The sequence below is a fragment of the Octopus sinensis genome, linkage group LG10 (genome assembly GCF_006345805.1).
Source record: "Octopus sinensis linkage group LG10, ASM634580v1, whole genome shotgun sequence".
Taxonomy (NCBI): domain Eukaryota; kingdom Metazoa; phylum Mollusca; class Cephalopoda; order Octopoda; family Octopodidae; genus Octopus; species Octopus sinensis.
In genome coordinates, this window is record NC_043006.1 from 19,776,084 (window position 1) to 19,798,122 (window position 22,039).

Sequence of the window (22,039 nt, forward strand, 5' to 3'; positions counted from 1 at the left end):
CGTGAGAGCATGGGTATTTTGTTCATCATCTTTAAATAATCCTTATTCAGGAACCTTTTGAGTGGAATGGGCTACTCAATCTGAAGAAAAGTTCTAACTGGGCCCCACCTATAAAGTCATGTGCTATTTATCTTGATATGAGATCACCATGTTGTGCATATTTAGTTCTGATGCATGTGCCTGGTGTACCCTTGTCAGACAGGTAGTCACGATGGGTATAATGGGTTTCATATAGTTAAATCCCAGTGTCACTTTGATAGCATGTGCTTCCCCCTCACTCAATAACAATAATGCCAACAGAAAAAAGGTGGTGCAGATATACCCCGCAAAAAGGCTTCAGAAAATGACAAAGCAGCCATACTCTGGTGTAAGAAAATAGACTCACATAGTGAGATCAAAGCTAATAGACCAGATATTGTGGTCAGAGACCCCCATGAAGAAATATGCCTCTCAGCTGATAGATCGGCCTTAACAGATGACAATGTATCTCCAAAAGAAATGGAGAAATTATAAAAACACAGAAATCTGTAAATAGAAGTAATCTGAAAGTCAGGCCTAAAAACGGAAACAATCCCTATAATAGATGCTGCAGTTATGATAACAAAAATTAGACAAATACATAACTAAAGCCCCATTTCTTGTAAATATATATAACACACAGAAGATAGCTCTCATCTCATGTAGAGCACTTTCAAAACAGTGGAAATAACAAACCACAGCACATGCCCAAGGCACACAGAGCTACACTTAGTAATGCAGTAAAAGCATGCAATAAAAATAAGACTACTGAATAATAATAATGATATATATTTCTAATACTGGCACATGACCACCTGGAGTTGTTGGGGGTGACATGTGAAAGACACATGTGCAGCCAGTTACAGTCTTGGTACTCATTTCATCAACACTGAAAAGATGAACGGTAAAGCTTATAACCCTGATGGGAATTTGTTCTATTAGTCTACTGTTTCTGCCACTCACGACCTAACTACTACTACTACTACTACTACTAATAATAATAATAATAATAATAATAATGACTACTAATAAATACTAATGGCTTTTGGTAATGATTGACTTGGATGCATTTTTCTCTCAGATGAATAAATCATTAGACAATCTTGCACACTTGTCTGTGTTACTTGACTCAGCATGTAGTTTATGGGAAAATTTGTCAGTCATTTTATGTGTGTGTGTGTGTGTGTATGTGTGTATATATATATATAGACGCAATGGCCCAGTGGTTAGGGCAGTGGACTCGTGGTTGTAGGATCGCGGTTTAGATTCCCAGACCGGGCGTTGTGAGTGTTTATTGAGCGAAAACACCTAAAGCTCCATGAGGCTCTGGCAAGGGGTGGTGGCGATCCCTGCTGTACTCTTTTGCCACAACTTTCACTCTTTCTTCTGTTGCCCTGCTCGCTTAGCCAGCGGGGTGACATCATTTGAAGGCTAAAACAATGCGAAGTGCATTGTGACTATAGTGATGTGTAGCAACATCTGATAGCCTGGTTGGTCACGGTGATCACGATGATATATACATATATATATAGATAGATAGATAGATAGATAGATAGATAGATAGGTAGGTAGGTAGGTAGGTAGGTAGGTAGGTAGGTAGATAGATAGATAGGTAGGTAGATAGATAGATAGATAGATAGATAGATAGATAGATAGATAGATAGATAGATAGGGAGATAGATAGATAGATAGATAAGCATGTTACCAAGTTGTCTGGAACTCCCTTCATGTTAATCTTCGTTTACAGATATCACCGATTTAGCATTAGTTCAGTTTAATCCAAACATCATCTGCCTTAGCATTGCCATGATTGTATTGCCAGTGACTCCAATGGGCAACAAAGCAATCTCTATATATATAAACAGCAAAATGTCTGCCTGTGTGTGTGTCCTTTATACAAATCCACAATTTTTCAGTTAGAGGGCTCGCACTTTCAATGGTCATTCAAAACCGTCCAAGGGTGGTCGCGCACATCTTTACATTTCCCTAGTCACCCCACAAAGCCATTAAAAAAAATCAATAGAAGTGACTTTTTTGTGAATTTTCTATCCAAAACCCAATCAAAATGCCCAAAACTTAATACGCCAATTGAATGCCAGCTAGCTGTATGTGACTGGTCGGAGATTTGGACAGTACTCGCGTGTATGTGCGCATGCGCACAGCTGTATATGCACACACTAGCACCATGACCTGGCATTGCCGGGTCATAGTGCTAGTTACTAATAAAAAAAATTACAACTGAGACTACTGTTGTTTTAACAATAATTTAAGCTTAACACCTGATTAAACATCACTAGCTCATACTTGGGAGCGCTTAGCAAAGACTACTGTCAGCATTTGTATCAGAAACTTAGTGGTTCCTTTCTTGGTCATGTTTTCCTGAAGCCATTGGTATGGAGATGCTCAAGATGACCATCAATCACATCAATCTAATTAATCTGGAGTGGTGACCCTGAAAAAGTAATGCTCAATTCTATCCATTTGACAAACCTATAAGAGATATATGTGTGAGAGAACAAAAGTGTGTGTGTGTATGTGTGTGTATATATGTGTGTATGTGTGTGTGTATGTGTGTATATGTGTGTGTGTGTGCAGGAACAGGCAGGCTCTATGGTAACAAAGTTTACTTCATAATTGTGTAGTTTTGGTTTCCAACCCATTTCATAGCACCAAGGATAAATGTTTTCCTCAGACTTGTGGGTGAAATTAGTAGACAGAAATTGTAGGAAAAATGGTCGTGTGTGTGTGTGTGTGTGTGTATACGTATGTATGAGTGTGTGAATGCTTGTTTCTAAATGTCTCATATTGGCACCATTTAGAAGACAGCAATAGGTTTACACCTTCTGTAAACGAGGTCCAGCAGCTCAATATGTGAAAAGCAGAGGAATAAAAATATCTCATCTGAAAAACTGTAAGCATTGGCAGCAGGAAGAGCATCCAGCCATTGAATACTGTCTTGATAAGTTTCATTCAAGTCATTACCCGTATGGAAAAAAAAGTGATATAAAAACATCAATGATAGTGATAACGATGATGACAATGACGATGGTGGTGATGATGACATTGTATTCTTAATTGCAAATGGTGGTTTTGAGAAACGCGTAATCAACAAAATAGTCTGTAAAAAGTTAAAGACAAAATCATTTTGAAGAAATATGAAGAATTCAACTGAACTTGAAACAATAAAAACTGATAAAGTGTTTTGGGTAGATATGCATAAATATTTTATTACTTTCATGCATGTATATATATATATATATATATATATATATATATATATATATGTGTGCATGTATGTACAGAAATATAACAATATTGTTAAACAAAGTAACAGCTGTAAGAATAATATAACAAACATACAAATAATAAGTATTTACCCTGATCCAGCTTCTAAAACTATTTAGAGTCCAGTTTTGAGAAATAATTTAAATGAAAAAAAAATATTAAAGGAAAGATAATATTCTGGTGAAAAAAAAATTTTAATGAAAAAAAATTTTTTAAATATATAATTGAAAACAAAAATAATTAGAAAATTAAAAAAAAAAATAAAACAATAATTTAAACAAATAAACAAAATAAATAAATGGTTGAGAAGTATTTATTCTTCGTCCAAGCCAAAAAAAAAAAAATTGAGTTGGAGCTTGGGAAAGAGAGAAATACCTGAAATTGGATAATCAGTAAATATAGTAGAGGGAGGAGGACAGAGAGAAAAATCAGGAGTGGTCTGAGAATTAAACTTAAAAAGTAAAGACAAACAGTACCAAGAACCAGAGAGGAATAAATAATCGGTAAATGAAAATCCTCTTAAAATGGTATCTGCATTCTTTTTTTTGTTTTGTTCTTTGTGAAAAATCTTTTCCATTTACTTTTTCAAGTCCAGAGAAACCAACAGCAGAAACTGCAAAATGAATATGAAATATACATACATACATATATATATATATATATATACAGATATATATATGTATATATACATATATACATATATATATATACATATATACATATATATATATATATATATACATATATACATATATATATATATATACATATATATATATATATACATATATATATATATACATATATATATATACATATATATATATACATACACACATACACATATGTACATGCATATATATATGCATGTACATATATGTATGTGTGTGTGTGTGAATATATATATATATATATATATATATATATATATATATATATAAACAGTTTTTCCATAATCTAGTTTGTGCCTTAACAGAATGATAGGATTTTTTATTAAGATAGTTACATGTCACATGAGCCTTATTGAGAGATTGCCATCACTTCTAAACTTAAGAGGTTCAAATTGTTAATAACAGAAAATTCTGTTTAAAAAGTTGTGTGTGGTGTGTGTGTATATTTATATATACATATATTGAGAGGGAGGGTAGCCATAATTTAATAGTGTCAGCAGCAACAGACTTCAAAGTTTTAATTTATTCAAAAGATTTAGTTAGAATAGTTGATATATATATATATATATACATACACATATATATGTGCATGTTGAAGTGTGCCAAATGACTGATAAAGAGTGCTTAATACATGTTATGGTTTATTGATATTAAATGTTTATATCTTGACTGGAGTTTCATGGCACTGCAGTCTTCATATGAGAACAATTTTACACTTCTTTTACTTCTGTTCTCACCCGAAGATTGTAGTGACATGAAACCTGAGTAACCAAATATACATTCAGTTTCAATAAACTATATATCATTGTACAGTGCTGCCAGCAACTGTGGACTTGAGAAGGTTAATCTTTAACATAACTATTTCCAATTTCAACCCTTCATAATAATCATGCAAGTCTTAACAAAAAGTGTAAGTCATAGAAATACAAGCAAGAGATTTAGTCAAGTCTCTCACACTCCCTAGTTGGTTATAATAGAAAGCAAATCCAATACAATATTGTGATACAGCTAATATCAATAGTTTCAATAATTAAACTTAAGCTTCAAAAATGTTATTTTAGGTTGCTGCTTTAACATATTTGATGTCTGATTTTAACATTGAAATGAGTCGTTACTTTTTCACCCCAAATTTTTCAGTTTGCAAACTTTTAAGTAGTAAATTCTATTTTTCTTTCTCCCAGCAGCTAGGGTCCATAAGGTTGGTACTTGATTTTTTGTTTTCTTTTTTTTTTAGTGATAAATAGATGAGAGACAAATATTTTCCCTTTGGATAGGATGTAAGTCTCTATCACAGATTAACACTTCAGTTCGACTTAAAGCTGTCTTCCACATATGTAGCAAGGGCCAATTATCTTTCTAAGAGACACAATAGAATGCCTGGAGTAGAATAGTCACCATGCTCAGAAATAGTAATTGTTTAGTAGACTGTATTCAGTTGAAGGGACACAAATTCAACCAGATCAAATTATTATTAATAATTATTTCAAAAATTGTGGAGATGGTACAAAAAAGTCAGATTTGAAGCATTACAATGTAGAGTTTCAGGACTTAAATTTCTGAATTCAAATTCTGCTGAGGTTGACTTTGCCTTTCATCCCTTCTTTTGCTGCTAAATTAAGTACCAGTAATATACTGGTATTATGTCAATCAACTATAGTCCTTCTCCCTTGCAAATAAATCCTTGAGCCTAGAAACAGAAAACAAAACTCAGTATTTAACTAGTCAATCATGCTAAGATTGTATATATTCAAAACATTTAATTCTCAGACAACAAAAGTGAAAATAAAATGGTTTCTTTAATAAATAGAATGAAATGAGTCGCTTTACTGATACTGACAATAAACAAAACTTTCTTCAATTAATCTTCTATCAATGACTAATATGTCTGAATTTTCTCAGTTTTATTTTGTTTTGTTCTTGAAATGGAAAAACAAAGGTTTTATTGTTCTAGTATTAAATGCTAAAATAACAAGCAGGATTATGTTTGACCACAAGCAAATCATTTAGTTTTACTCTTTTTACACCTAAGCACAACATACATATAGGTATTTATAAAATGTTTAATAATAATAACAACAACAAGATTGTGTCTGAATATATTAAGGCTGCCTATCAAGAAATTCTAGTCCATCCTCTAAAATAGGCAAGAATCCCCCACATTTCAAGTTAGATGGCATCAGTTATCTATTACGTTTAAAAAAAAAACTGTATAATCCCCAACCTCAACAAAAACTTTCAAGGCAGCAGGAGATATAAACTGCATGAATTGAAAAAAAAAAACGATTGCCAAAAGATTGACAATCTAAAAAGAATTCCCCCTCCTCTCCCACAAATACCTGTTTAACTGATTTTTTTTCTTCCTTCTGATGACTTCTGTTTAAAAGGATGGTAGTCAAAATTATTTTTCAGCTAGAGAAATTTTAATCATGGAAAGGATCAGAGGTTCAGATTACAGAATTGTACAACAAATGATTGCATCCTTTTGATTAATGATTAAAGTAGATTAATTGAGAATTAAAATATCAATAATGTGATATTAATTAAAACTTAAAAAAAAAAAAATTAAAATAAAAGAGAGAGTGAGTGAGAGAAGTAAACTGCAATACTATAATAATGTTTGGGAAAATTATGAATGTCTAAATAATTATTCAGATTTTTAAAATGACACTTAATGATACTTAAGAACTGTTTTATTAATTTTACTGGGAGAAAATCGAAACCTATAGCTGAGCAAGATGTTACAAGGTAGAGCTGCTCATAGATGCCTAACATGAACAAATGACCACCCACTACAAAAGAAAAAAAAATGCCTTTCAAGTACCAGCATCTTCAGTAATTCTATGGAATTTGAGGAGAACTTCATTTCAAGAAAACCAAACAAGACTAGGTTAACAAAACTTCAGTTGTGAACAAGCCCCTCTTTGTTTGAATGAAACACGGGAGTTCAACCTTAATGATGGATCAGAAGTTTAAATTACAGAATAGCTGTAATAATACAATTCTATATTTCTAAGATGGGGAGTTTCTAAGATGGAGAATGTACAGTGTTTACATTAATTGGGGTGATGTCCTTATTTTGATTGTTGTTTTCACTGTTTTAGCTGTGTATGCTCCAGCCTTCTTCAGGTGTCTTGTGATTCACCTTAGCACCTTGTCTGGGACTGAACTCAGAATGTCTAGGTGTACATAGCTGTAATAGTTATATACTACAGGTACTGGAGACTGAACCTGTGATTTGAGAATCAAAACATATTCACTTATTTTAAAATGTGGGATTTCTAACACAAACTAGAAAAATACACACACAATTAAAAGTAAAGCACCTAGTTGTGTCTCATTTCCAAATATGTCTTTCACAATAATGATGTCAAACTTTGGCACAAGGCCACCAATGTTAGAAGAGGGGACGAGTCAGTTACATCAACCCCCAGAGATCAACTGGTACTTATTTTATTGGTCACGAAAGGATGAAAGGCAAAGTTGACTGCAGTGGGATTTTGACTCAGAATCTGACGAGCCAGGAGGAATACCACAAACCGTTCTGTCCAGCATGCTAATAATTCTACCAGCTAATGGTAGATAATTAAAACAGTAATGTGTAAAAAAAAAGCAAAATATTAATAAAATAACTGGTAAGATAACAACAGTTTTCACCCCTTCATTATTGTATTCCTATTTAAAATACATCACTTTTGCTTCAATTAATTTTGAAAAATAATGAAGAATTTAGTGAAATAACCATATCATTATGAAAATGGTGTTTTAAACAAATTAGCATGAAATAAAGTTTTGATTTAGATCACATTATCATATAACCAGGAGTGATCTCAGATGGGCTGATATTATAAGGATTAGACCAGCAGGTTATTGGAGACATCCGAGTTTGGCTGTGGTTTTGGTTAGCATTAGAAAAAAAAATCTACTCAGCTAGGCAGACAAAATAATTTAAGCACTTTCAAACTGATATTTAACAAAACACAATCCACTTTTGTTATCAATATTATTATTATTATTGTTATTATTGGCCAGCACCGGTCTGAAAAGAGAAAAGTTTTGTTTTTATTTATTGTTGAAGGTTTTTATTGAGTTCAGTCAATATTTTCTGAGTATTCTGAATTCAAATTTTATTTAAAGTTGGGTTGGTATATAAAGTACCAGTAATATATTTAGGATTCAGTAGATTGATAACATATTATTCGGTTATCATAATCAGGTTTCAAGTCTAAAAAGTAATTATCATTATTATTATTATTATTATTATTATAATCATCATTATGCAAGTTGACTCAGGTTTATTCTTATTCCAGGTGGAATTTATGTTGATTGCAGGTTACTACATGTAACCTTAGATATCCACAAGCTTTCAATAATCTATTATCATCATCATTATTATTATTATCATTATTATCAGCAGGTGGCACATAAAAAGCGCCGACTACACTCACGGAGTGGTTGGCATTAGGAAGGGCATCCAGCTGTAGAAACACTGCCAGATCAGACTGGAGCCTGGTGCAGCCTTCTGGCTTCCCAGATCCCCAGTTGAACCGTCCAACCCATGCTAGCATGGAAAATGGACGTTAAACGATGATGATGATGATCATCATCATCATCATTATTATTGCTGCTGCTGCTGTAATTTCCAATGGAGAAAAGAAATGTGTGTTGAATTGAAACAAGTCATGATTTTGTTGGTTTAGCTTTCATTGTTCCATTTCTATGCAGAAATCTGCTTCTGACTGGTCAAGGCTTGACCCAAACTTGAGAGCAAGGGGTGATTGGCAAATGAAAGCAGTTTCACTTACAGTTCGTTATAGAGAAAGATAAACGTGAGCAATTAGATATAACAATTAACTAATTGAAATGATTACCAGAGTTGATTCTTATGAACTGAATGTAATTAGTGATTGAAACTTTGGAATTATAAAGTGTGATTAATAATTTGTGAATCTATAAAATCTTTTTTGTCTCATTTTTCTTTTCTTTTGGATGAACATTGTTTATAATAATTAAGAGTGATTTTTTTTTAGACTTTTTTTATTATTTATTTTTAGTGGATGGGGCATTTGATGGTGTTAGATGAATACGGAATAACTTGATAAGTTCTGGTAGCTAAAAGACAGCAAGGAATAATGGTATACAGAATAAAAAAGAATGAATATTATGAAATATGACTAGAATGACGAAACTATATATATATATATGTGTGTGTGTGTATATTTATATATGTAAGTTTATATATATGTGTGTGTGTTTTTTTTTCATAAACACACATACACAAACACACACACACATATATATATATACATGATTTAAAAGTGGATACAGTCTGAAGAGAGATACAACTTTGTAACAATATCACATGATAAATGTATCACAGTACACAGACATAATCAAAAAAAGTTAATATCACAACAAGAAATAATTCAGATATAGCATGAAATTTAAGAAAAAAAAAAACCATAGCTGCTATTTCATCTACAATGTTTGCTGATGGTTGTATATAATGTATAACAATGAGTGAGAGGAGTGACCCAACCCATTTGTAAAGCATACCTTAATGAAAGAGAAAGAAACTAAAATGAACAGTTTATGTCTCAGTCAATTTGAGGAAGAGATTCGCTTCCTCAGAGGTGTTTTTAGGCATGGGGAAAAAACACCTAATTTTTAGAATGTGGAATAATTAAGATACCAATGAAAAACTATATTAAATTAGAACACATGTTCAAGAATTGGTTTAATCCTAACATTACATCACTATATTAATACATTTTTTTTTTTACTCATGGCCTTCAAAAATCATGGCTGTCAATACTTAATAATTAAACTTCGATCTAGATTCACTTCATAGCTGTAAACAATTAAACAACTGGAATTAAGCAATAAAATTTCGTTTCTATGTAGTTACTTTGCTAACTCAGTGTTACATCCAAATATCCTTCATAAAAATCCATATTTGTATTCAAAGCTTGGGGAATAAGTGTTTAAATTTTCTCAATCTTAATACATCACCATGTGTCACAATCTTTTCTGAGACAGGCACTGGGCAAAGTTCAGGGAATGGATAGGGTCACTCTTAACCAAATCCCTTGTATCTGATTGGTTCTTCATTTTATCAACTCATACTTTTGCATATGACTGGTGTTTTATTATATAAACCTTATACCCTCACTTGACTGGTACTTTATTTTAGTGATCCTCTCCCAGTACTTAACTGGTTCTTCCTTTTATCATCCCCCTGCTTGTACTTAACTGCTACTTCATTTTACCAATTCTCCTAGAAAGATAAAATGCATAGTTGATTTCAGAAGGGTTTGAACTTGGAACACAGAGAAGCAAAACTAAATGTCAGAAGTCATTTTGGTGTTTCCTCTAGTTTCCACAGTTGTTTGATACATTGAACTACCCAATGAAATTGCAAACAAAGTGGTTGAGTATTCCATAGACACTTGTATCCATTACATAATTTTCAAGTGGAATCAGCATGATACAATGTGTGGCAATACTGAATCTTTGAATTACAGCTATAAACCATCTGAAAGGCTTCTACAGTTTCCATCAACGAAAATTTCCTCAAAAGGTTTGGATCTACCCAAGGTTGCAGTAAAGAAGTCCAAGGTCACGGTCAAACTTTCCTTGCAAAACTCAATATGTACTCTACTAAAAAGTGTGGAGGGGAGTAGCTTAGTGGTTAGGGTATTTGGTTCATGATTGTAAGATTGTGATTTCAATTCCTGGATTATTGTGTTCTTGAGCAAAACACTTCATTTCACATTACTCCAGCTCACTCAGAAGGCAAAAATGAGTAATCCAGTGATGGCCCAGCATCCCGTCCAAGACTAGGGCAGAATACATGTGCCACAGAAACCATGTTAGCCAGCCCTATGAGACTATATGACTCAGAAAGGATCTCTTACTAAAAAGTATTGAGATATTCTTCAGATTAATGTTAAACTGCTTTTATATATAGCCTCACATAAAAAACAAACATTAACATATCTATATATAGTCATTATTTGTAAGAAAGAGGAAAAAAATTATTAAACCGATATTAGTGAAAGGCATAAATGATATTACAATTATAAGAAAAAAAGAAAATAAATCAAAGTGGAAGAGTTTGACAACCATGAAATTGATTAGTAGGGCACATGAAAAAAAACACTAACATAATCACACAAAATTTTAAATTATCACAACTACACACTTGACTCAGTAAAACCTTTATACACATACATTTATAAATAAACAAATATATACAATATATACTATGTTATGTAAGCTGAAGTTTTTTTCAGCTTTGATAAAATAATATATATTTGTGGAAGTGATAGGTTCAATGGAACATTGTCAGGCCACTTAGAATAAAGAACTCAAAGCAAGAAATCTGAGAACCAAGATATTCAACCCATAACCAAGAGTCTGACATAATATATTTTGTTTCATCCTTGATAAAGCCTTCTGATGGAACAAAATATATTTTGTCAGACTCACAGTTATGGATTAAATATATATTTATATATCATATATATATATATATATATATATAACACAAAACCATTCAAATTGTTTATGGCAACTAATTTTTGGCCCTTTGTGACAAAACCTCTCAGTGGGTGAGGTGGGCAAATGATTTAGATAACTCTCCATTGCTCCAACCAAATCTTCAGGTTTCAGTAATATCATTACCAAGAACTGCCCTATAGTAATAAGACTGGATAAATAACATCACATATGACAATATCTAAGATATGGTGATACTAATACAAAATTAACCCCTTGATTGTTGGGTGAGAGATATACAGAGGGTTAGAACATTATAATATGATGTTGTCTCAGGAATCCCACAATGTTTCAATATTCTGCAATTGTTCTACTACTGTCCATTTCAGTAATTGTAAAATTCTGTGGATTCATAAAAACTTTGGTTATTATTGAGGCATCAGAGAACCACTCAAAAAAAATATTCTTGATAATCCACAGAATCTGAGCAATACAAAAGGCATTCCAGATCCTTACCAAAAAGGAAGCGTATAGTACAGTGTCTTGATGGTGATAATAAGGGTGGTAGATTAGCAAAAAAAAAAAACATCAGGAAAAATTGATTTGTAGTATTAGTTTCAACTGTTTACATTCTGAGTTCAAATCCTGCCAGAGTCAGTTTTTCTTTCCATCCATTTTATCTTTTTTTTTGTGGGGGGGGGATCTAATTGATTAAACACTCTCCTCCAAAATTTCAGACCTTGTGCCTAAGTTACAAAATAACGATGATAATTATTTCTAATAAAAAGCACTAAGCCTGGGGGCACAGGTTAGTCAATTACATCAACCCCCCAGTACATGGGTAGTACTTTATTTTATTGATCCTGAAAGGATGAAAAGCAAAAGTTGATCTCAGCAGGGTTTGAATTCATAATATTAACAGCATTTTGTCTGACACTCTGATGGCTCTGCTACCTACCACCCTAATAATAATAATAATAATAGTAATAATAATAATAATAATAACAACAACAATAACAACAACAATAATAACAACAGTGCAACATTGTTCCTTGATGTTGGTGTAGAGGAAATCAGATCTCTTGATATTAAAGTTTCACACCACAGATGATTGATCTGTTTGTCAAAGAACACAGATCAATATTAAATTGTTCTTTTACATAGAGGAACAGATCAGTAATGAGTTGTCCCCTGTCTCAGCATGAAGCCATAACTTCTCGTTCCTATTTCTCTTGTGCCTCATGTTCCTTAACAGGGCAGTTAATATTATTGTACAGAAGGTAAAGAATCAGTTTATTGTAATTTGGTTGAGAGGGCTTCATGTTTCTGGACTCAAAATCTTGCTGGGAGTAGACTTTCAACTTTTTTCTTTCCCATCATAGAGAAATTAAATATATACCAGTAATATACTGAGGTTGATCCGTACAATTGTACTTGCACCTCCATCCACAGCTTTCTTTCTCCATCAAAATAAAAATTTAATTTTAAAAAATCCCAAAAGAGTATTTCGCTTAAGAAAGTTAAGAAAATAATAATAATGAGATCCCTTAAAATACCTGAGATTTTTTTAACCCCTTTACTTCTCTTCCTCGCCCTCACAAACTTAACCCCTCTGGTACCCTACCACAGAAAGGAAACAACAACCATTTAAAATATAGTATGGATAAATAAACAACAAACAAAATGAGATTTTCTTGAAATATCAAAGAGTTGTCACAGATCAAAGTGAAACTGATAAATAGAATTATTATGCACAAGCAATAACATGCAAATAAGCAACGAAATAAGCTAAGATTACAATGCACCGTGGTGGGCGGGGTTGGATTGGGATGCGTTTGAGGTGGAATTTGAATGCAGAGTGTAAAGAGACTTAAATATAAGCTGCAAAGCTTTTGATCATTCTCTGCACCTTCAATAATTGAGGGTTTGTACAGCACATGCATAAATCTATCACTGCCAGGAGGTTAACCCTTTCGTTATCAAACCCGGCTGAACCCGGCTCTGGCTCTGAGTACAAATTGTCTTGTTTTCACAAGTTTTGAATTAAAATTTTCCACCAAACCTTAGTCACAATTTATGTTCCTAACACTAAGCTTAATGATAACTAATTTATTTCACTAAATTCTTTGTTATATTTAAAGTAATTGAAACAAACACAGAGTATCTCAAAATAAATACAGTAACAAAAGAATTAAACTTAATTTTCATAGATTAATTATTAAAAGTAGGTAGAAATTACAAGATATAACTCTTTGCTCTTTTACTACTTGTTTCAGTCATTTGACTGCGGCCATGCTAGAACACCGCCTTTAGTCGAGCAAATCGACCCCAGTACTTATTCTATCATTCTAGTACTTATTTTATCGTTCTCTCTTGCTGAACCGCTAAGTGACGGGGACGTAAACACACCAGCATCGGTTGTCAAGCAATGCTAGGGGGACAAACACAGACACATAAATGTATACACACACACACACGGGCTTTTTTCAGTTTCCATCTACCAAATCCGCTCACAAGGCTTTGGTTGGCCTGAGGCTATAGTAGAAGACACTTGCCCAAGGTGCCACGCAGTGGGACTGAATTCGGAACCATGTGGTTTGTAAGCAAGCTACTTACCACACAGCCACTCCTACACCTGTGGTTTTCTCTGAAAAGTAATTCTGCACCATTATTTCCTTATATTATCTCATCCAGCATGTGTGTCTTTTCAATTAATGTTCCTCTGTGTAAAAGTTTTTATGGAAATTACTAAAGAGGAAGACTAATATAATAAAATTATATTAGTCTTTGGCACACCATTAGCCATATTTCTTCTCACTGATCTAACAATATTCTATTTGAATTGTAATTCCAACAAAGATTTTCTTTTTTAAAAAATATGTTTAGAACATAAATTTTGTACATGGCTTAACCCTTTCGTGACCAACCCGGCTGAAACCGGCTCTGGCACTGAGCATAAATGTCTTATTTTCATAAGGTTTGAATTAAAATCTTCCACTAAACCTTAGTCACAATTTAAGTTCCTAAAACTAACTGAATGATAACTAAGTTATTTTACTAAATTCTTGGTTATATTTAAAGTAATTTAAAGAAACACAGAACATCTCAAAATAAATACAGTAACAAAAGGGTTAAATATTATATTTCTAAGGAAAATTACAACCCTCTTTAAACACCCAACAACCCCATTCAATCCACTGCAACCCCTTGACATCAGCTGCTCCTTTTGGAGCTAATAATGCCTTTAAGTGGGTGCTAATGCCCTGATTAAGAAACACTGGTATAACCTGTCCTATGAGAAAACTTGCCAGATTAAAAAGCCAGAGAAACTAAGAATGTACCAAGAGCTAGGTTTAGAAATATACGAAAGATAGAGGTAAGAAAACTTGGACACTGTGGCAGTTGTGTTTAAATTGTTCAGGCTGAGAAATTAGGAAAGGAAATGGTTGAAATAATAAACATATATGTGGAGAGAAAACTGTAGTAAGAAAGTAAATGCCATAAAAGATATTGTCTGTAATTATCTACAGAGACTGAAATTCCTATTTCCAAAGTCCAAACAAAATTTTGGTAAACAGGTATATTCTGCTTACTACTACAAGAAGTAATGATATAAGCACAGGGACTGAAATTTAGTAAACCGGGGTTAGTTGAATATAATACCCTCACTCAGTACTTGACTGGTACTTTATTTTATCAAAGTTGGAAAGATGAAAGGTAAAGTTGGCCTCATCAGGATTTGAACCCAGAATGTGAGAGCCAGAATAAATACCACAAGGTGTTTCGCCTGATGTGCTAACAATTCAGCCAATCCATCATCATAAAGGTAATAATAATAATAATAATAATAATAATAGTAATAATAATAATAATAATAATAATAATAATAGTAAAAATAATAATAATAATAATAATGATGATGATGATGATGATGATGATGATAATAATAATAATAAATATTTCTAACATAGGCACAAGACCCTAAATTGGTGGGGAAGGGGGTTAATTGATTAAATCGACCCTGATACTTGATTAACACCATATTTTGTGAACCCTGGGATGTTGAAATGCATAGCTGACTGTGGTGGAATTTGAACTCAGAATGTAAAGATCTGGTAAAAATTCTGCCAATCCAGTAGGTTTGTTGGCTGAATAGTACTGCAATGCAAATGAGTTTTATAGTTTAATGATTGAATGTTAATTGATCAAGAATAACTTTATTCACAATCCAAGTATTAATCTCTACAATATACCTATTTCTCAATTCATACAGCTGAAAGACAGTGTCTCTAAATTGAGAGACACTTGTATAGTATTTGGTGTTTTTGTTGTTATCATTGTTTAGCCCCAGGCTAGTACTGATTGAACAGATCTATGAAAAAAGGCATTCCAGCTATGATGATCTCTTGTTTCTTTTTTGTATATCAAGGACTATACTATCCCATATGTCCTTCATTTTACAATATATAGGTTGTGGTTTGAGGAAGAATTAGCTGCTATTTTAGCAAGTAGAGCTAATATGTTGGCTTGATTTCATACTGCTTATTTTATAGATGGCTGGATTTGATATTGCAAAATCACTCAGTGTTGCTGTAGAACTTGTTTGTCAGTTAGGCAAACAGTGGCAAGCATAAATGAACAGATGTCTTATTCTAAGGATCAACGTAGTATATAAAAATCAAAGAGTTTCAGATAGCACAGCTGAGAGAATACAGAACTACCAACACTCTGAATTCAGTCTTAGCAATATTGCTGTGTGTCTAAAAGTCCACCTAGCTGGAAGTACCAGATGACAATGTATGTAGCTAGGACACTAAAAGCAGCAATAGTACTGTGAAACTGCCATAAATACAGTATTTATTTTGACTGTCCATGAGTATAGCTTGTAAAAAGATAAACTGTATTTGATGAGATCACATTAGAAATTCAAAATACTTCATAAAGTAACTTAGCGGTTCGGCAAAAGAGACCGATAGAATAAGTACTAGGCTTACAAAGTCCTGGGGTCGATTTGTTCGACTAAAGGTGGTACTCCAGCATGGCCTCAGTCAAACGACTGAAACAAGTAAGAGAATAAAGATTCTGTCAAGTGAGGTAAACCTTATGAACTAATTAGTTATAAGATACTTCAAACTAAAATACAGTGATAATTAACCGTAAAACGCTTTGGTAACTAATGCCAAAACTTGAGTACAACCAGATTCACTGTGTAAAACATGAAAATCTAAAGATACTTTTTTATACAATTTTGTTGCTTTTAGCTTGAAAATTTGAAACTATAATATCGACCTTGAAACGACCTACTTAGATTTTGTTTGTTTCATATGTGTGTATATAATTTAGCAAGAGTTTATATATGCAAGTATACATGTGAGAGGGTGCAAATACATATCCAATCATGATCATCATTTAATGCCCCTTTTTCCATGTATATATATATACATTAATACCAATATCAACAACACCATCAAACCTGCCTTGGCCAATAACAGCCCAATCTCCTGCAACCATCTTGAACTTCCTCTCCATTCAGTCACCTATGCTTGATAAGTAAGGATTATTTGATGATCCTACAAAACTTTAAATTGCAAGGATCCAAATCAAACTGTTATTAACTATACTATAACTATGTAACTCCCACCAAATAAGTTGGGTTCCACTATCTTTTGTTTGTTCACTCACTTGTGTGTGTGTGTGTGTGTGTGTATACAACATGTTTATTAATAGTTATACATGAGTGTACATATTATTTTAGAAGCACATGCATGCATGCTGCATGTGTGTTGGAGTAATATAGGCATGGCTGGGTAACTGTAGGTATGGATGTGCAGGTGTACGTATGGATGCATGGTTGAGAAGTTCACCTCCCCAATCATACAGTTTCAAGTACAGGCACATTGCATGGGGACCTTGGGTAAGTTTCTTCTGCTGTAACTCTCATTAAGGACCTCAGCGAATCTGAGAAACTGGGAATATTTAATTAAGTGGTTTGATAATTAGGCTTTAATCTGAATTGCAAGAAATAGCAATCTTCATTGAAACCAAAAGAAAAACAAATGGACAGTGCTATCCTTGGTATGAAAAACCAGCTGGCCATGGGTGGAATGCTTTTGATTATATGTGAAATCATGACTGCACAGGGACTAAACAACTAGGTTTCATGTTGTTGAAAAATAGTCATTTAAGATTGGTATGGAAAAGGAATCCAGTTTGAAGATTTACGGTTAGAGAGATGTGATGAGATTCAAATGCATGTTGCTGTATGTGTATGTCAGTGTATGTGTGTGAGTGTGTTGTGTATTTATATATGCATGTGTGTGAGTTTATGAGTATGTATAAAACAAAAATAAGAATAATTATTCTACTGTAAACTTTAAAACATATAGTATTAAAAATACACCAAAGAACTGAATCTTCATTCTTATAGTCACTTGTATCATTATTATTATTATTATTATTATTATTATTATTATTATTATTTTTACTTTTCACCCTTCCTCCTAAGGTTTTATATTCCCTCCCTACACTCAGGTAGAAATATCCAATTAATAAAAAAAAAAAAAATTTTTTAAACGTTAGTAAGTCACAGAAATAAAACTAAGAACATAATTATGATGTCTTTGTTAAGGACATCAGAGCGAAATTCCCTAACACCACTGCTCTCCATGAGACATCATTGCCATACTCTCTAAATCAGCATCGACATCGTCAAGAAGCCATGGAGCATGCTTTACAACAGCAGACAATAAGTTGTCTAAGAAAGCTTTCTGTTGACTAGCTTCTGCTGTCTTCTCCTTCAGTTCTTCTAAAAGGTCTTCCTGAAAATAAACAAGAGAAAAATCACGTGTATGTGAGTGTGCATATGTATGTATATATATATATATATACGTATCTATCATTGAGTTAGACATGACTTGGGCCTATAGTGGCTGAAACCTGTCAAAGTTATACATACATACATACATACATACATACACACACACAGACACACACACACACACACACACACACACATACATACATACATACATACATACATACATACATACATACATATATATATGTATATGTATATATATAGTTAATCCAAACATGCTGATCTTGCTCTAATTGTTGAGTCACTATCAGAACTAGAGGAAAATTTTCAGATGTCTAAGCAAGTATTAGAATCGAAGGGCCTTAGAGTCAACATAGCAAAAACCAAAGTCTCAACAACTAGGAAGGCAGAGAAACCACAAATCCTTACAAGGAGATGGCTCTGCTCGATCTGTAGAAAAGACATAGGTAGAAACTCCATAAGATGTAACCAGTGTAAGCTATGGACACATAAGAAGCCAGTATGCTGCTGGATGAATAATGTCAGTGTGCATATACAACAGAGTGTAAGTGCCCCAAGAGAAATGTTAGACATAAGAAGCATCAGAGGTGGTGTGCAAAAGAGACAACTGCACTGATATGGTCATGTGTTGCAAATGGATGCTGACAGCTGTGTTAAAAAGTGTCACACCCTAGCAGTTGAGGAAGCCTGCAGAAGAGGCAGACCCAAGAAGACCCAATGTTTGAAGGTCGTACTTCAGTACGACCTTCAAACATTGGGCCTCACCAAGGTACTGACAAGTGACCGAGACCTATCGAGATATGCTGTGCTTGAGAAGACCTGGCAAGCCAAATGAGTCCAAAATCGTGTTCTATGCCAGTGCTGTATAACCAGCCCATTTAAAAGTACCTTTCAATCATTGGACAATAAACTATGCTTGCAAACACCTATTGAGGCAAGTGAAATCGTTGTTGTGGCCAATGACAGCACCACCTGATTGGCATCCATGCCAGTGGAACGTTAAAAAAAGCATTTGAGCGTGATCGTTGCCATGACCACTGACTGGCTACTGTGCCAATGGCACATAAAAGAAGCGCCATTCGAGCATGGCCAATACCAGTACCGTCTGACTAGTGTTAGGAAGGGTATTTAGCTGTAGAATTCAATTGATAGTGAAAGATATTATCTATATTAAACCATATAGAAAAAATTGTAATATATTATAATAAATGTTTTTCTAAAAATCACTAAATTAAATAAACATTAAATTGATTACGTGCGTTTCGTGACTATATCTTTAAATCAATTATAAAATCGATAATATTAACATTAATTCGATTTAAAAATATAGCCACTCTTCAGGTCTAAAATAATAAAATAAATGTAAGTATCTTAATATATAATAATTAATAAATATAGAAATATACGTATCATATCAATAAATAATCAAATGAAATGTAACAATATTAAAGAAAAAGAAAATTGTAACTCATCTTATTGAATAATACCAGTTAACTGAAATTTTAAACATTAAACTCAGAACCTAACGTTGCTAAGAAATTTATCACGTGAAAATATGACGTAAATAATAACTATAGAATAAATAAATAGAAATATGTATTTTAGCGGTGAAAATAATAAATAAACTTGATGTAATATACCATTTACTGGGGAAAATTCAAAATTCTCAATAATCTAAAACTAAAACATTACACATAAAATAAACTAAATTTCGATAAATCAATATATATTCATCAATTTATTTATTTATTTTATACACACCTTGGTTTAATCTTATTCTAGTTATGTTCATATACTACATAATCTACGGCTAATATATTCTCATTATACTACAACAAATTATAACTCATAAATTTGTAACATAAATCAGGATTTATATATATACACAAATTAGCTAAACTTATTATATAAGTAATTTAACCAATGTCTACATTTAATTTTTCTCTCATCTTGGGAATTAATCAATTTTTTATTATTAGATAGTAATATCTCCATAAATTCATTTGTACATAGTAAACAAAAATTATTACCTATTCGATAAAATTTGTTAAGGCCAGTTGAATTAATCAGTGTTTTATTCTTAAATGAATGCATGTGTAGAGCTACCCTTAATTTAATTTTATTAGAAGTTGACCCCACGTAAATCACATTAAAATTATAACTATTCCTACTAATATTATCATGAATCAAAGTCACTGAAGAGAACTATAATGTTAATTATTTAGATGTTAATTTTAATTTAATAACAGGTAAAACCCAATCATTCCATAAAATTAATGAAAACCATAGATATATTAATGCTAATAGTAATCACCCACCCTCAATTAAGATATTGTTGATAGATAATATAGGTAAAAGAATATCGATGCTTCCTTCTAATTTTGAGATTTTCCAAAAACATGCACCTTACTATAATGAAGCCTTGCAGGAGGCAGGATATAATAATCGTTTTAAAATCTTTAATAATTGTAATCAAAAGGACTTAGAGTCAATGTTGCAAAGACCAAAGTTCTAGTAAGTAGGAAAGCGAACTCATCACACACCACCTCGAGCAGATAACCCTGCTTAATCTGTAGAAAAGGTGTAGGTAGAAACTCCATAAGATGTACCTAGTGTAAGCTATGGATGCATAAGAGGTGCAGCAACATCAAAGGAAAATTAACTGAGAAGATAGCTTTCGTGTGCAGCAGATGCACAGGGGCAATAGACACCACAGATACTCAGAAAACCGATTCCATCACACTCCAGGGGGAGAAAGTAGAAGTAGTTGATAGCTTCCGGTACCTAGGTGACCAAGTTAGTTGCGAAGGTGGATACTCAGAGAGTGTTACCACTAGAATAAGAATAGCCTGGGCAAAGTTTAGAAAGCTTCTACCCCCTACTGGTGACAAAGGATCTCTTCCTCAGAGTGAAAGGTAGATTGTACGACGCATGTATGCAAAGCACCCTGAGAGAAATGTTGGACTTAACAAGCATCGGATGTGGTGTGCAAGAGAGACATTTGCACTGGTATGGTCATGTACTATGGATGGATGTAGAGAGATGTGTGAAGAAGTGCCACTCCCAAACAGTTGAAGGAATCCAGGGTAGAGGTAGACCCAGGAAGACATGAGATGAGGTGGTCAAGTATGACCTCCAAACGTTGGGCCTCACAGAGGCAATGACGAAAGACCAAGACCTCTGGAGATATGCTGTGACTGCAAAGACCCAACAAACTATGTGAGTTCATGGCTGTTCCCCCACACCAGCTTCACATAGCAGCCCCAGCCCATCCAAAGTACCTTGAATCACAGGACGGCCTGACGTGCTTACCTTGGATTGTAGGGTGACCTGCTGTGCTTGAGAAGACCTATTAACTCAAGTATATCAACATCAAAATAAAAAGCAAATGGAAATTGTAGTTGTGATACCCGTGCAGGTGGCACGTAAGAAGCACCATCCGAATGTGGCCGATGCCAGCACTGCCTAAACTAGCTTCTGTGCCAGTGGCATGTAAAAAGCACCAACTGATTGTGGCAGTTGCCAGCCTCCCTTGGCACCTGTGCCAGTGGCACATAAAAAGCACCCACTATATTCACGGAGTGGTTGGCATTAGGAAGGACATCCAGCTGTAGAAACACTGCCAGATCAGACTGGAGCCTGGTGCAGCCTCCTGGCTTCCCAGACCCCGGTCAACCTGTCCAACCCATGCTAGCATGGAAAACGGACATTAAACAATGATGATCAATTA

The 22,039-nt window shown here is 33.4% G+C and overlaps 1 protein-coding gene and 1 long non-coding RNA gene across 5 annotated transcripts in view; both read right to left on the minus strand.

The window, feature by feature from the left end:
* Positions 1 to 8,957: 8,957 nt before the first annotated feature.
* LOC118765039 lies at positions 8,958 to 13,842 on the minus strand. Its single transcript, XR_005000882.1, has 2 exons — positions 13,669 to 13,842; positions 8,958 to 13,441 (listed from the first exon to the last, which is right to left on the minus strand). It is a non-coding gene; the product is annotated as an uncharacterized LOC118765039 (long non-coding RNA).
* Positions 13,843 to 18,030: 4,188 nt separating this feature from the next.
* LOC115216697 overlaps positions 18,031 to 22,039 on the minus strand; it is a 223,727-nt gene continuing 219,718 nt past the window's right edge. For all 4 annotated transcript variants that reach the window (XM_036506329.1, XM_029786224.2, XM_029786227.2 and 1 more), the window contains one exon: positions 18,031 to 18,289. In XM_036506329.1, the coding sequence (XP_036362222.1) occupies positions 18,119 to 18,289 (171 nt within the window). In that variant the 3' untranslated portion in view covers positions 18,031 to 18,118. The remainder of the gene's footprint in view (positions 18,290 to 22,039) is intronic.